Raw genomic sequence first — 17,622 nt, forward strand, 5'->3', positions numbered from 1 at the left:
CCTTAGTTAAGTGTTAAACTCCAGCACTCTCTTTCTAAATAGTAGGTGTTACTTGAGTTCTCTGGGAAGGGTTGCAATTTTGTGCAATCATTAAATGCACTTCAGTGATATATACAGTTTGTTTTTAAAAGCTCAGTTTGCAGTTTCTGTATTCATTGCATTTGGCCAGGGCTTATGTCTTAGAGCACAGCCCAGCTTCTGAGACACTGTTGCCTTTAAAGCCATCCATTTCATTGGACCCTTAAAGCCTGAAAATTAGTTGTAAAACCATTATTTTAATTGGGAATCTTTATCCATGACTCTACCTGTGCCCCTTTATATGTTCCTTAGTGTCAATGAAACATGAACCAGAATTGTGTATGTCATTCAGAACCCTGAATATTTTGCCCAGGAAAAAATATATATATCATTTAATTTCCAAAAATTAATGTTTAAATATTATTAAATTGATGTTATTTCTACTTTTATTAGTAGCTCACATTTTTTAGTACTTCGGTACAGGAACTGTGCTGAATACTTTAAATACATTGTCTCATTGGACCCCTAATCAACATTGTGGGGAAGGTGCTATTACCATCTCCATTTTCCAAGGCACCTTAAGCTTCATCTGAGCAAACCATAATAGTGGGATACATTCTGAAGCAGCTTAAAGGCATCACTAGGAAACCATCTGTATTATAAATCCTCACTTGTAGATGTTTATGCTGTAACATTAAAAAGTCACTGGAGGAGGGGAAAAGCCCTCACTCGGGTGCTACAACACAGCACAAAGGCCTCTCGCTAACACAACACTTTTCCGCCAAATGTAAAAGCAAATAGTTGTGTTTGGGTGATTCTGGCTGTGCATTTGTGGGGCAGTTGTGCATAGCCAATTACCCACTTGTGCAGGGTGGGAACAGTTCGGGTTTTGCAAATGAAGAGCCTGATTCTGTACACCTTTTGAGTCCTTCTTGAACATAAGATCTGCAACTGATCTGTGAAATGCATAAATTAACTTCTTGGTTTTTTTATGGTTCAATAATATTTTGAATCTTTGAAAATCAACTTAAAGATAGTGGAGATCTCCAAATCTTAAAGTAACAGTTAAATATCCATGCTTTCTATTGCCAGGCAAATCTTTGAAAACAGTTTGAATATTTGCTTTTATTAATCTGCATCATTGATTAGGTATAAGTCTTTACAGGTGAGCTAGTTGAGTTCTGTGAGATAAATGATAGGCCCTCTACCAAAATGCATGTTCAAAGATATGAAACATAGATGACGTTTTCTTCTGTTCAGTCTATCAACAAATATTTCTTGAATACTTATTATGAACTGCTAGGCACAATCTGATACCATTCTGCCTTCCTTGCACTGTAGTACGACGGTAAGTACTGAAGAGGAGAGATACATAATACATTCTTAACAATAACCACCTAAAATATTGTTTGACTTTTATGTATAAGAATAAAAGTATAATATTCATTTCATTTTCCATATTTGATATATGACTCTACATGAGTAATTTTAGGAAAAAATTACTTAATCTAATATATATCAAATAATCATATTGTATACCTGAAATATATATAATTTTTATTTTTTAAAAATAGATAATGACCAACCTTAAAATATTACTTAATATAAATCTAAAATTTATAACACCATTTTATAAGAGATACAAAAGTATAATCATTAAAAGGATCATGTGAGAAGTCAATCTTTTTTTGTTTTTCTTTTCCTTTTTTCCCTTTTTTATTTTTTATTTTTGGGTTTTAGAACTGGGCAGGGTTTCAGAGCTGGCTCTGCTATCCCACAATCTGGGTTTGAGTTCTAGTTTAGCTACTTGCTGTGTTAGGTGAATTCTTTTGATGCAACACAATGTACTGAAATATTGTGACTGCCTCTCCTATTTCAACCTCCATCACAAAGGTCCCAGTTTGGAATAGCCTGGCATACAGCACCTCAATTATACATTGTCACTATTGTTGTCTATATATTTATGACATGCATGCTTCAAATTTTCAGGAAGTTAAAAGTCAACATGAAAGGCTATCTGATGGCCCCCATTTAAATTCTATTGGATTATAAGCCTCTTGTGGGCTGACATGACTATAGATGAAGTATATGTGTGTTATTCAGCTTTCTATTCCCACAGTCCCTAGTACTGTGTGCCTTGGACAAGGGCATTTGTAATAAATGCTTATGGAGTGGCTGAGTATAGTTAGAATGTCAAGAGTCCTTCTTTCTTGCTGAGGCTGAACTACTTTATATGCCCCCAAAATCAGTGTAAACTCTAACCCGATACTGGAAACAGAACATTGTGCTACTCTGATTCTTTTGAAATGCTGAGTGTCCAAATGAAAGACCACCAGATTCTACCACTTAATAGAAGATTTAAAGTATGACATTAAATTAAGAACAATTTCCCAGTGTCAGATGCTTTTAGTTATATATCAGTTCGTGAGAACTAGAAGTTTGTGTTTGGGCTCTTCTTTTAAATCCGTTAATGCTTTTAGAAACTTCGAGAAAAATTATTAGGATAACTGAGGGTCCTGACGTATTATCTCAGTTTATGTAACTCTTTGTTTAGTAAGTCTTAGTTACTGAAGTTTTCATTCATAGCATATTCCTGTCTCTATCCTAAAGTCACATGAAAGAAGAGCTAGCTATCTCTGTCTTCTAAAGTTAGGAGCTTTGGGAGAAAGGTTTAAAAATATTTGATAACCGTGATTCTGTCGAGTTTATTCAGAGATAAAGATACTGGATAAAAAAATAGAAGCACCACAAGAAATTATATCAAATGGCATAAATACAGTTATAAGTTAGCACTTACCTGAATAAGAGCTCCCCCTAGAGTTTTAAAATTTTTGGATTCCATGGAGTGTGTGTGTATAAAAACATGATAAAACACCTGAAATGGGGTGAGGTCTCATTTGTAATGCCTGTAGTTATATATTGATCCAGGCAAGGGGAAATTGTTTGGCAAATCCAAAATGACTATACCATTCTGCTGAAGTAGGTAAACCAGGAGCCATTAAAAAATGCATGAGTGCGTATCTATCTACATGGGTTATATATACATAATATACACATTTGATTATTGAATACATCTCTTATTTTCTTTGGGTAGTAATGTTCATTCTCATAACATAATCCATGTGTAAAATCACAGAGAATTAAAATTAGAGTTTCAGGTAATCCACAAAATGAACAAGTAGTTCAGAGATGGTCAAGAGTTGACACTTATATGTCAGAATTAAAATTGGAGCCATGAAAGATATTGTTAGCTTTATGCCATAGCTCACCAGCATGAATCAATGAACAGGCATAGATTTTTATCTTAAGGTTTGGTGGACAAGTAAATTAGAAATAGCAGAGCTGTTTTCTGCTTAGTTATCTAGCTCCAAATTTAAAGTGCCTAATTAATATAGACAATGGAGTAGGTAAAAAAAGAAATCTCCTGATTTAAAGCATCCTTCAAATTAGTGTTAGTTTACCTTATGCATATTTCCAATTCTTTAAATTGTCACAGAACATTTCACACAAATAGGGTTCCCCTGACTGGCATTCAGTTCCCTGGTGTTCATCAATTAAAGGCATAGCATTTTCCTAATCTCTATTTCTAGATCAGATATTCCCTCTCAGTGCATCCGTTTCAAATGTTAATAAAGTTTTCACTTCTAAAAGGTTCAAAATGACAGAACAAAATTCTCTCCTTTAAGAGCATGAAAACGACTTCTGTTTCTGTCTGCAGGTAGTGGAGGACATGCTAGAGGACGAGGAAGAAGAAGATGACAAAGATGACAAGGTAATTATCTTTCCCAGCACTTGGGTACCTGGGGATGGGAAAATGTAGACATGACACTGTTTTCACAGACAGTTAAAAAGGACTTGAAGTGTTTGAGTCCAGAAAATTGGACAGTGCTGTTTATCATCCTAACAATGCCACTGCATGTTGCAAAGAGGGAGAGAGGGCTATAAATCGTCTTCGCTTTTGTCCAGAGCTGGGTCAAATATTTTTCTGCCAGGAACAAAAAAAAAAAAATTCAGCTTGTCTGGAACTTGATAGCTCTCACGAAGATAACGGCAGTGACAACTGTTTTTGAAGGGCAAAAATTTGTCCTATCTTGAGTATTACAAATCAGGCTACACTTGGGGGGAAGAGAGCAGTGAAAAAAATAGCAGCCTGCATGTGTCAAACATGGATATTGTCATCTGTAATTTTCCAAGAATTGCTCAGCAAAAGAACACGTGTGCGGAGGGCTCCAGAGGGCATTTAAGTAAACCCGGTGCTCACTGCCCTGGCTTAGACTTGGAATGGCCCGTGGCTCCTTGGTCAGGAAAGTCTGTTCAGAGAGGCTCATATTTCGATTGCTGGTTGGCTTGGGGTTGGTGACCACAGTAGATAACAGCTAGTTTCTGGGACTGCTTGGATTGGTTGTCCCCTGGGGAGAGGGGACAACTGGAAGGAGGGATCAGAATGGCCTTGCACCACCGCAGCAGTGGCTGAGGTCGGAAGAACAGCTTTCTATGGCAAGGAGGCTAGGGATGCTGGTTTATCATCATCTTTGGGCACTTCTAGATCGAAAATCTAAGAAGTCTTAGGGTGCGATTGGGGGGCGGGGAGTGACTGAGGGGAGAGTGAGAATATCATTCATTATTTCCACATTGTTCAGCCTATAACACCAGATTTTGACCTTCATGGAATCTATCTGACTTCTGTTACAGTAAAGCACTGAAATTTTTTAAAGAAAGGAGAAAAACAGTGTATCTTAATTTACGCCCTTGACCTTTGATTCCAGTAGAGATGTACACTTGTATCCCAGTATAAGAATTTGAGTGCTGGAAGCAAGCATTGGAAATGTCAAAAAAATTCACAGTGATTAGTTAACTTCCCAAATGATTTTTTTCCTGACATATTCAATGCTGGAAGGAAAACAGAAACATACACACATACACACTTTCTCCCTTCTACTGCTATTTGAAACATTTTTAAATTCATAGAGTTTTTATGTGAGATTTTTCTTCTGGACATCACTTAGTCATTAGCAACATCATCAAACATAAAGTAACAAAATCTCCTTTCTGCAAAAACACATATGTGCTTGTTTTTAATGTTGAATAACATGAGCATACACTTCTGGCAATAAATGATATGATTTATTGTTAAGGTCAGTTGTAGAGCTGTAGAGAGCTTGTATTTAAACTCAACATGCCAGCTCTGAATCATCATTTCTCTGCTGATAAACACTGATCTGCCATCCATTTATGGCCATTTTCCCTTGCTTGTTGCTGCTTTATTATTAAAGCCACCTTAAAGGTCCATTCTGGTAGCAGGCGTTTCCCGAGAAATGTTAGTAAGTGGAAACCCTTGGTGAAGCCTAGTACTTCAGTGCCCCTGCTTGAAGTCAACCTATATTTTTTTAGCCAGTTTGTTGATATTCTATACTACTAATCTCCCTTTTTGGTCATCTTTTAATAGAGAGGATGTTAGGAGTGGCACACTTAGATGTTAGCACACCTGGTTAACCAGTTCACCAAAACATAGATGTCAAGTAGAACATGCCAGGGTAGAAAAAACCCCAGATCTCTGGAGTGGCATCTGTTGTTATCCAGTGTTTGGTTGTCTGAGATTGACACCCTGGTTCTAACATATTTTCAGGTCTCGTTACCAAAGTTGATTGAAAGCGAGCGCTTAAATGACTGTGTGAATTTAACTGTATTCTTCTGTACAGGATGCAGACAAATGGTGTGTTTTCCATATGAAAGGATTGTGAGCAGATTTTCATAAATCCAAGCCTTTATTTGAGTGATATATAAGAAGATTTTGCTTTTTTTCACTCATAACGCAATTGATAGTATAAAAATCATATCTGAACAAAAAGATTTCAAATATAATAATTCACAATAGACTTTTAGAGACTTGCATCATAGAGGGAAGAATCTTAGAGTGGAAAGCTTATACTCTGGAAATACAAAGTTTTCAATATAAGAAATGAAAACATGAAAGGATCCTTCAAGTTTCTATTTACCAGTTTCCGTCTCTCGACTGGCTCTCGCAGTGGTAAATGTAAGTCTTGGCTATCAGATGTGTCTGAGTGGGAGAAGGGTAATTTCCTACTTTAAAAAATTCATTGGTTCCTCTATTTAAAGTTTGTGTATAGAGTCATGCGTAATGGAGTTTCATGAGAAAACAAGTGTGTTTTTTGCCATACGAGCAGGTACTGACCTCTAGCTCTCATTATTTCTCTGTTTTCTCATATGGTATAATAGTGGGGTCAGGTCAGTGGGTCCTCTTATAGGATAAAAGTAAAAAAGATTAATAAATGTGCCAAAGCCTCACTTTAATTGAACCTGAAGCATATGTTGCAAGTATGTAAAATATGTCCCAGATGTTTCACCAGGGCTAGTGTCTTGGCTTTCCCTGATTACCACAAGGCAGCTATTAGTCCTGTAACCTTTGGACTTGGGGGTAAATGGGGTATTACGTGGCACAGAATGAGAGCACCTGTTTTCCATTCAGCAAAGACCCCTGGCAGGCTTTGCCTAAGCCCATTCATATGTTTTCACTTAGCAGATTGTTGGGCGATTATGAAAAGTGTCTTTCTTTAGAGCCAGCATTGATATTAGTCACTCACAATGAAAGGACAAGTCATTGGCTACTTGACAAGGTCCGTGTGAGCAGAAACTGAAGTTGTTCACTTCTTTTGAGCTTGGAGTGTTTTCCCTCATCATAATTACATAGATGGCATATATAGACACAGGTATAAGAAGTTGAAGCAAAGATGATAATTACTTAACAGAATAGTTTTGTAATAGCTTTTCTTTAGTACTGACTTTAGCACCTGGGAAGACTTTGGTTAAAGTTGGTAAAAACAAAGTCATGATTTACCTGGATTCCCAGATCTTGAAGTTTTTCCACATTATGGACTATGAGTATTTTTTCGTAAGTTCTTCCTTTTTACTAAAACAGCTAATCATTAATCAGGTGAGGGTTTGTGATGCTCAGACTTATCCTTTATTCTAAGAATCCATTGTCCACATTTGCTTAAATCTAAAATTAGGTGGCTTCTCTCTTAATCCAATTCCGTGGTTTTCACAAAGGCAGAGAATATGGGTTTTAAATGGTGAGTCTTAGTTATAAATCATTGACTTGTTAATATTTTCACTTATATCTGCATTATGTCTTACCTCTAGGTTAAGCTGTGCTGGAGATGAAATTTTTCTTGAATTAAATGTTAGAAAGACATCATATTGCATTCTCATTTGCCTTTGTTGTAAAGCATTCTTTCAACCATCAACCACAAAGTCACAGTTTGATCTGATTTTTTTACCTGACACCAAATTCTGCCTTTGTGGTTAATACAATATCTTTATAAATAAGGCTTAGATAAATTACCTACGTGGAACTATCAACAAACCATATAAGAGTGTTTTTCACCATGTTACATATAATAATACAGTGGTCAATCTGCATAATCTAGACATCTAATTAATGAAGATTAGCTTTTGTTTTGTAGCTTTAAAAGTTTAGGCATGCTTCCCATGTTGTGTCCTACCCTTATAATAGGATCCAGCTGCAGTATCAGGAAGCAGAAGATAGAATGCAGGTTTTCCTCAGGAAAAACATGGATCTAAATACGTGGCATTCTAGTAATGTTTATCGAAAAAAGATATTAAAATGTTCAGACATTTATGCTTACATTGCTTCTCTTTTTTCTTCAACCATTATGCCAAGGTTACTGTGTTTCAAGATAAGTAGCTACAATGAATGAAATATATCTGAGTTACGTCAGAACACAGATTATTTGCCTTAATTCTCAAGATCTGTATTTTCTGGTTTGATCCTCCAGCCCTAAACATGTATATAATATACCCAAGATGCATACATCTCTGCATCTCAAATCAACTGTGAGGGGGGGAAGAAAGAGATAACTCTAATAAGTAAGTGGTATGAGAGGAGCTTTTAATCTGACAAAACGGTATTTTCTAGTTATAGTAGATGAAATAACTACATGGTGGGGAAATGGATTAAAGCTTTGGAGAAAGGCAGGAAAAGAGGAGACAAAAAAAAAAATCCTAACTTATCTTTAAGTGGAATACCATTGTATTAGCTTATTAGTATTTTATTTTGTATTTATTATTTTTTTATTATTTATTTTATTTTTATTTATTATTTATTTTAAAATTTTGTGGTTAGTATTTTATTAGTAGTATTATTGGTGTTATTGCTGCATAACAAATTATCACAAACTTAGAGGCATTTTTTATTTTAAAATATTTATTTGCTAGGACTAGCAATAGTTCATTGTAAAATATTAAAATAGGATTTCTGTTTCTTTTTTTTCATATTTTAATTTTATTGGAGTATAGTTGATTTACAATGTTGTGTTAGTTTCAGGTGGACAGCAAAGTGATTCAGTTATACATATACATATATTCATTCTTTTTTAGATTCTTTTCTCATATAGGTTATCACAGAATATTGAGTAGACTTCCCTGTGCTATACAGTAGGTCCTTGTTGGTTAAATCTACCTTATATATAGTAGTGTGTGTATGTTCGTCCCAAGCTCCTGATTTATCCCTCCCCCCCCTCGTTTCCCCTTTGGTAACTGTAAGTTTGTTTTTGGTATCTGTAAATCTATTTCTGTTGTGTAAATATGTTCATTTGTATCTTTTTAAATTAGATTCCACATATGAGTGATATCATATGATATTTGTCTTTCTCTGTCTGACTTTCTTCACTTAGTATGATAATGTCTAGTTCCATCCATGTTGCTGCAAATAGCATTATTTCATTCTTTTTTATGGCTGAGTAATAATATTCCATCGTATATCTGTACCACATCTTCTTTATCCATTCCTCTGTTGATGGACATTTAGGTTGCTTCCATGTCTTGGCTATTGTAAATAGCACTGCAGTGAGCATTGGTGTGTGTATCCTTTCGGATTATGGTTTTGTCTGGATATATGCCCAGGAGTTGGATTGCTGGATCATATCGTAGTTCTATTTTAAGTTTTTTAAGGAACCTCCACACTGTTCTCCATAGTGGTTGCAACAGTTTACATTCCCACCAACAGTGTAGGAGGGTTCCCTTTTCTCCACACCCTCTCCAGCATTTGTTATTTGTAGACTTTTTGATGATGGTCATTCCGACTGGTATGAGGTGATACCTCATTGTAGTTTTGATTTGCGTTTCTCTAATAATTAGTGATGTTGAGCATCTTTTCATGTGTTTTTTGGCCATCTGTATGTCTTCTTTGGAAAAATGTCTATTTAGATCTTCTGCCCATTTTTTGATTGGATTGTTTGTTTTTTTGACATAGAGCTGCATGAGCTGCTTGTATGTTTTGGAAATTAATCCCTTGTCAGTTGCTTCATTCGCAAATATTTTCTCACATTTTGTGGGTTGTCTTTTCAGTTTGTTGATGGTTTCCTTTGCTCTGCAGAAGCTTTTAAGTTTAATTAGGTCCCATTTGTTTATTTTTGTTTTCATTTTCATTATTCTAGGAGGTGGATCAAAAAAGATATTATAGCGATTTATGTCAAAGAGTGTTCTGCCTATATTTTCCTCTAAGAGTTTTATAGTGTCTGACCTTACATTTAGGTCTTTGATCCATTTTGAGTTTATTTTTGCATATGGTGTTAGGGAGTGTTCTCATTTCATGCTTTTACATGTAGCTGTCCAGTTTTTCCTGTACCACTCATTGAAGACACTGTCTTTTCTTCATTGTATATTCTTGTCTCCCTTGTCATAGAATAATTGACCATAGTGTGTGAGTTTATTTCTGGTTTAAAACCATACACGTTTATTAGCTCTCAGTTCAGTAGATCAGAAGTCCAGGTGTGGCTCAACTGGGTTCTCTGCTCAGTCTCACACTCAAGGTATCAGTCAAGATGAGTTCCTGTCTAGAGGCTCTGCAGAAAAATCCACTTTCAAGCTCATTTAGTTTGTTGGTAGAATGAAGTTCCTTGTAGTTGGAGGACTGAAGCCCTTGCTTTCTTGTTGGCTTTCTGCTCTTTGTCTCCACTTTCCATGGCCCCATCCATCTTTATATCCATCAGTGGAGAATCACCCCTGTCTCAAATCTCTTTCATACTTCAAATCTGTTTCTTCAGGAAGAGCCCAGTTGTTTTAAGGGCTCACCTGATTAGGTCAGGCCCACCAAAGATAATCTCCCTTTTTAAAGTGAACTGTGCCGTGTAACATAACCTAATCATAGGAATAACTATCCCATCATATTCCAAAATCCCCCTCACACACAAAGGCAGGGGATTATTTAGGACATATACACCAAGAGGTAGGAATCTTGGCAGCCATCTTAGAATTCTGCCTGATACTACCATCTAGTCCCACCCATGCTCTAGAACACAAATGGAACAGTCTTTCCATTTCTTGTTTTGCTAGACCCTGATATAACTATCCTACAGTACAGAAATTAGAAAAGCCTGCCTGCCTAGACATGTCCTTTCAAACATTATAGGAAACATGTCATACCAGAGGTATAAACTGAGATATATTTTATAGTCATAGTACAATATGTTCCACTTGCTTATTATCTAATTCACCTCTGCAGTGAGGGCGGTTGGGCATGCAGAAAGCCCGATGGGCTCTTTACCCTTGTTGCTTCCTTCTGGGGAGAAGAGCAAATAAGAATAAAATTGGCAAAAAGTGGGAAAGGGTCCATTCCTCCTATTGGGAACCTGTTGATGCCTGCACCCACTGAGCAGATAGCCTGCTGACCTCAAGTCAGTAGAAACGGTCTCTACTTCATCTAGAATCATAGCAAAATAAAAACTGGTGGATACCCAGGACGGGCAAAAGAAGGCTGCCTTGCTGCCCCATGGCCTTCCGTCTCCTGGAAGGCAGGAGGCCTTCTGCCTGCACACACGCAGTTCACTCCCCCATTTGGCCTCCTCAGGAGCTGCCTCTGCACAGCCCTTGGGCCAGAGCCCATCCAGCACACATGGCTGGCCCCTGGAGCCAGGCTCCGTAACACTGTGACCCTGACTGGGGCATCAGGGGATGTGTCCACAATGACTGAGGTTTGCTTGATAGGTGGCATGGACCAGAGTCCTTAGCGGGAGTCTAGGATTAGGGGCCTCTGGCACCAGGGGCACCAGGTGTTTCTCATCCCAGGACCCCCTTATGGGCCAGTGGAACTTCTGCAATTCCATGATTCCTTTCTTTGAGCCCCTGACACTTAGCCGGTCCCAGTCCATCCTCTCCCTGCCCCTTCTAGACCTCATTGTAAAATGAGGAAACCATAGTTCATACAACTTAAGTGAATTGCCAAAGGTGATATAGACAATAAGTGGCAGAGCCAGGGCTAAAACTCAGGTTTCCAAGTATGGCATCTTTACCCTTCCTTAAGGTTTTCCACTAAAAAAAAAAAAAAAATGTAGATGCAAATGATCTCAGGGATGATCTTTAGTAGCACAATCAGAGAACATACTATCCAACCCAGCTAGGGGCTGTTTACATCTAGGTTTCCACTTCTTCTCACTGTTCTCTTATGCTTTCAGCTCTTTCCCATCATACCAGCTAAGGGGCTATGTAGTAGGAAGAATAATAGCCCCTCAGAGAGGTCCCTCTCCTAATCCCTAGAACCTGAGAATATGTTACACTACATGGCAAAGAGGCATTAGGTAGCAGATGGGATGAAGGTTGCTAAACAGCTCACTTTACAATAGGGAGATTATCCTGGATTATCTGAGTGGGCCCAATATTACAAGTGTCCTTAAAAGTGGAAGAGACCATCAGAGTGTGCAGCAATGGCCAAAACCAATGCTCAGAACCTTCCCAGCAAGAAAGTAGAGCTGCTGAAACATCTGGACCACCTGAAGGTGGAGCTCTCCCAGGTGCACATCGCCCAAGTGACAGGCGGCATATGGTCCAAGCTCCCGGAGACCTGAGCTGTCTGCCAGTCTGTCACCCTTGTTCTCACCATCATTAACCAGATTCAGAAGGAGAACCTCAGAAAGTTCATAAGCCCCAGGATCTGCTGCCCAAAACAGCATGTGCCCTGCACCACAGGCTCAACAAGTACAAGTACAAGGAGAACCTGAAGATCAAGAAACAGCAGCTGAAGGAGCAGCCATAGAGGACCCACCGTGGGAACACACAGTCAGGGCCAGAGCATTGGCATTAATAAAACACACACTGACTGGGGGCGGAGCAGGGAGGTGAGCGGCTGTACTGGCTTTGAAGAAAGAGGAAAGGGGCCATAAGCCAAGGGATGTGGGCAGCCTCTAGAAACTGGAAAGGCCCCTAGAGTCTCCAGAAAGAAATGCAGTCTTGTCCACATCTTGACTTTAGGCCAGTGAGATCCATTTTCAATTTCTGAACTGCTGAATTGTAAGATAATAAGTTTGTGTTGTTTAAGCCTAGGTTTATGATAATTTGTTACAGCAGCAATAGGAACTAATACAGGCATCTTCCAACTGCATTTTCTATACTTCTCAAAAAAAATGCTGCGTTTCAAAGCACTAGATCTGAGTTCCTAATTTTTCCTTATTATCTTAGTCCTACTCTTCTGTAAAAATATGGCTCTACAGTTCTTCATTTAATATGGAAACTAAAAACAGAATCTAACAAAACAAATATTTTTCTCCAAATTGCCTTAGTTTTTATTTCAGAAAAGTTTGTCCAAAAGGAGAGTGGGTTAGAGCCCATCTCTAGTGCAGTTGGTTACTTTCCTATTGAGGAACCTCTGTTATTCATTGGTGAGTGGAGCACCAAGGCGTGGTAAACAACTTCATTTTTCAACAGAAGTTCACTTCCTCACAACATTCATTCCATTCCTTAAAATGTTTCACTCTGCAAAGAACCAGGGCAGACAGTACTAGCCTTATTTAGGTCACAGACCCTTTCAGAATCTAAAGGCAGCTGTAGACTTTCTCCCCAGAAGAAAACATATAAACACATATACAAATAACTTTTTCGTGCCATTTTTTTGCAATGGGAATTGAATTATTTTACAGAGACTATAACGTATCTTCCTAAAGTCTTATCTCTGTTGTTCTCACCACATTTCTCTTGACATTAATGCCTATTTTCCTCAAACACCTGAGATAAATGCAAATTTTTCAAGTAAAAATAAAGTTGAATTCAGCTCAAAAGTAAGCTTCTACAAGAAGGCTGATGTTTGGCTTTGATATTAAAATTACGGAGTGTTTTTTTTGACACAGCAATAGGCTTGTTATTTTTGACATCTGTTTGACTATGACTTTTCAGTTTCACAGCAATAAGTGCTTAAAATACTGATTTGGCAAAAGAAAACAGTAACAAACAAAATGGGAGCTGCTGTGGCTTTATTAAATGAGGGTTAGGCATAGTGAGATTCCTAGAGTTCTCCAAAATCCTTGTTGAGATCATGCTTTGAGAAGTCTGCATCATTAATGCTTTGTCATTTTTTTTTAAAGGATCAAGTATTCATGGTTGCATGTTAAGGTCATCAGAGGCGGGATTAGCTTTCAAAGGGTTATCTAAGGATTCCAGCTGTCTGTGGGTTTCTACCTGTAAACAAATTGGGAAGCTTTGTCGCTCCTTGTTCCAGTTTGCAGAAGCCCTTCTCCAGCCTTGGAATGTTTAGGTAGCTGTCTGCCCCCCACATGCCCCTCCAGAGTGGCTGTTGAGCTAAAAGAATTTAAATGAAAAGATTGATTACCTAGGTAATTTGGCAAGAATATCCATCAAGTAAAGCTAACTATGATTGGGCTATTTCCTTTTGGGTTATTCTAATAGTTGGATTTCCTTTGCCTCAAAAAAGAGGAACTTTCATTTGAAGGTCAACCAAACATTTGAAGACAGGTCCTCTGGAAAGCTAGTTAACTTCTGTATTGCAGAAATGAATTGACTCTTCTACTCCCATTTCTTGACAAAACTTCTTGAAATAGAAGTGTGTCAGCCCTGGCTCTCAGGAGGTTGACAACGTTCATAGAAATAGAGACAAGTTTTTCATGATCGCTGGCAGAGTCGTTGACACTGGCTGACACAACTGCATGTTGAGATGAGGAGCATGATTCTTCACCAAAGCAGCAGAACCAGATGTGTTGCCAAGCGTCACAGATGCTCCATCTGAGCGCAGAGTGCCAAGATTTTTATTCTGCCTGAAAGTTTGTTTGGCAAAGAAATTCTTCACCATGTTAAAGACGTTGACTCTGCAGGTTCTAAAAGGAGTTCACGAAGTAGGAATTCTTCCTTGATTGTGATAACTTGCCAACAGGAGTTGGCTATGCAAATGGAGGTATCTATTTTCTCTAAGTTACATGCAAAAAAGGAAATATTAAAGAAAGGTCAGAAACTCTGTAGTGATGACATCATTTGATGAGAACACAACTTCAGGAAATGTGTGGCTTCACCAAAATATTTCAGTGGCCTCTGGGTTATTTCTCTTGGTGATATGTTGAGCTCAAAAAATGTTTTAATACAAATCTTTTTTCTTGGGGAAAATCCAAAGCCAGGTAAAGTTCCAGTCTGTAAAAATCAAGATATTTTTATATAAAGAAAAAGATGCACAATGTCTAATAGATTTTTAGAGTACGCAACCTTCAATTTTATTGGTTCCATGCTTCCATAGGCCAGAATCTTGTCACACAAGAAATACTGCACTTTTTGTGTTTCATCACGCTCCATAATTAGTATAGAATTAATAGATATAAAAACTTCATGGTACTTTTTTTCCTCTTTGAAATTTTCCAACTTTAGCTAGACTCAAAGTAAACAAAGATATATGGCTATAATCATGTTAGCAGGGTGTGTTTTCTTAGATTCCTATCAACAGGAAACTATTCTAGAGGTCTTAACATGGTGGTGACAATGTCACCTGTCTCTTTACCTTCTTTCTGTAGCATCTATGGCAGATTGCCTTCTGTTCAAAATGTACTTTCCTGCCTACTGATCTCAGACTTGGCCACGTAACTCACTTTGGCTGACCCATGCCACTTCCCAACATGAAGGCTCAAGAGCCATCCTTGGCTCTGCCATTTCTCTTTTTTTCCCCCTGAAACACAGCTGGAACTGTCCATGTAGGAGGTCTTCAGTCAGCCTGAGTTCTGGAATAAAGATGACATGGAACCAACCCATATGGACAGGTAACGTGAGTAAAAAATAAGCCTTTGTTTTTATAGGCCTCTATGATTTTGAGGTCTTTTTTCACTGCAACATAATTTAGGCTAGGCTGATAGATACAGCATTCTATGCCACATCCTCTGCGTGAATCAATGTCCTGATATAATTTGACAAACTTTTTTTTTTAAAAGCAGTCAAAGTCTCAGATAGGAAGTTTTAAAATGTTATTTTCTTCCTAAATTCACAAACATATTCCCACCCCTTGAAGCCCAATCTCAGGTATAGGTTGAACTATTTTGCCACTGTGTCCTTCTTATTGAAAACGGATACTTTTTTTTTTTTTTTAACATAAACATATATTGAAGGACAAGTCACTGGGTAAACAAAGAGAAATATGACACAATATGGGCCTTTCAGGAGTCACTGTCTGATGGGACCCTTGGTGATGTAAACTAATACTTGTAATGCAGTAAGAAAAATGCTATAATAAAGTTGTGAACAGAATCTGGGTGAGAAAAACAGGAGGGTGACCATCTTCATAGGACTGTCTGCAAATGTTGCACGGAGAAAATGGCATTTGGTTTAGGTCTTGAAGGATGAATGAGGATGTATGAGGAAGTGTGGTGTGTAAAGTCAAGGAGTATGTGGGGTAGTAGGAGCAGAAGTGGAGGAAAATGACACCGGACGGGGAAATTTAGGGTTGTGAAGGCTTTAGCATCATCTAAGGAATTTGAATTCTATTCTCCAAGCAGTGAGGAGTAAAAGGCAGTTCTAAAGTAGAGATTTGTCATGATGAAACTTGTACTTTACAAAGGAAACTTTGGCAGTGGGGCAGAGGATGGCATGAAAAGAGATGAGACTTGAAGTGGGGAAATAGGCTAGAAGGTTCCACAGTTGCTCCGGCCATCAATAATGGCATCTTACACCTAAATGGTAATAATGACAATAGAAAGAAACAAATTTGAGAGATATTTTTAATAGTGACTGTAAGAAGATTATTGAAAATTTTTATGTTGGATAGAGTAAGGGGAAATTGAGGATTTTGGATGACTGGGAGATGCCTAGCTGTGGCATCCTTATATGTATGTAGCACTTCAGTGTTTCAAAGTGCTTTCCCTTCCTTACCTCATTTAATGTTCTCGATGACTCTGTGTATTGGCTTATCAAGTATCCTCCCCATGCTTCAGTATCAGGAAGATTAACTTGGCTAGTGAGGAAGCAGCTAAGATTAGAAACCAGATAATGTGACTAAATTAGAGAATTAGTTGAGCCTAGAAACCAGTTAACTTATCGAATAGAGAAGAAGCTAAGACTAGGAATTAAGTAACTTGTCTGACGATGAAGAAACTGAGATCGGAAAAGAAATCCTCTCATTAATTTTCCTTCCCAGCAAAGCCTGTTGACCCACCTAGAGATGACAACTAGGCCACTTGGAATGCAATTCTGCAGAGCCAGAGCCTGTTCTGTCCAGTATAGACAGAGAAAGTGTCCTATATGCCTGCCCCAGTCCTCTTTTCCCTGCGTTCTAGGTCTTGAGAGAGTGTTTGGAAAAATGATGGCAACAGGTCTATTAATAGTGCCTTTTTCCCATTCACCCATTCAGTGTGCTTCCAATAAGTAAACACAGATCCAATGTGGAAGCAAGAAGTATGAATGTAAAAGGAGGCCAAATATTTTTGATGCCTCAAAAGTTGGTTCAGGGGACTTCCCTGGTGGTCCACTGGTAAAGAATCTGCCTTCCAATGCAAGGGACATGGGTTCAATCCCTGGTCAGGGAACTAAGGTCCCACATGCCGCAGGGCAACTAAGCCCTCGCGCCACAACTCGTGAGCCCGCACACCACAACGAAAGACTCCTCCTGCTGCAACTAAGACCAGACACAGCCAAGAATAAAATAAATAAATAAATATTAAAAAAAAAAAAAAGTTGGTTCAGAGCAGAACATATATAGTAACCGTGCTTATTCTGGCCTTGATCTAAGAGTCATTAGGAAAATATGATGCTGGAGGAATATGGGTCAGTTGAGAAGCAGCTACTATTGTCACTATTTTTCTGATGAAGACAGAAACCTCTGAGGCATAAAGTAACTCACTAAAATTCACAAAAGAAGTAAAACAACCAAACTTCAAACTCTAGTCTGTTGTCTCCAAAGCCTACCATTTTTTGTATAATAGCCTTACCCAACCCCCAAAAAACAAAACTTAGTGACCTAAAGCAATAATTTTCCATTTCTCAACTATGCAGTGCGTTGACTGGGCTCACCTGGGCAGTTCTTGCCTGAATCTCTCGTGTGGTTCCAGCCAGATTTCTGGGGCTATGGTCATCTAAAGGCTGGACATTCAAGGTGGCTCAGTCAGATGACTAGAGGTTGTTGCTGGTTTCTCCTAACATGGCAGCTGGGTCCTGAGAGGGAGAATTCAAAATCGAGTGTTTCAAGAGGTCCAGGTGGAAGCTGCAAGGCTGCTTATGACCTAGCCTTGGAAGGTTCCAGAATGTCACTTCTGTCATATTCTATTAGTCAAGCAAGTCCCTAAAAGCAGGCCAGATTCAAGGAGAGGGTGAATT

At 38.3% G+C, this 17,622-nt stretch overlaps 1 protein-coding gene across 16 annotated transcripts in view; it reads left to right on the top strand.

The window, feature by feature from the left end:
• MCTP1 (multiple C2 and transmembrane domain containing 1) overlaps nt 1-17,622 on the top strand; it is a gene marked incomplete at its 3' end in the record, with an annotated part of 550,519 nt that overhangs the window by 470,997 nt on the left and 61,900 nt on the right. For all 16 annotated transcript variants that reach the window (XR_014262452.1, XM_082458039.1, XM_082458052.1 and 13 more), the window contains one exon: nt 3,737-3,790. Coding sequence is in view for 15 of the 16 variants with exons in the window: in XM_082458039.1 (XP_082314165.1) it covers nt 3,737-3,790 (54 nt within the window). The remainder of the gene's footprint in view (nt 1-3,736; nt 3,791-17,622) is intronic.

This window comes from Balaenoptera physalus, assembly GCF_965194825.1.
Source record: "Balaenoptera physalus genome assembly, chromosome: 3".
Lineage (NCBI taxonomy): Eukaryota > Metazoa > Chordata > Mammalia > Artiodactyla > Balaenopteridae > Balaenoptera > Balaenoptera physalus.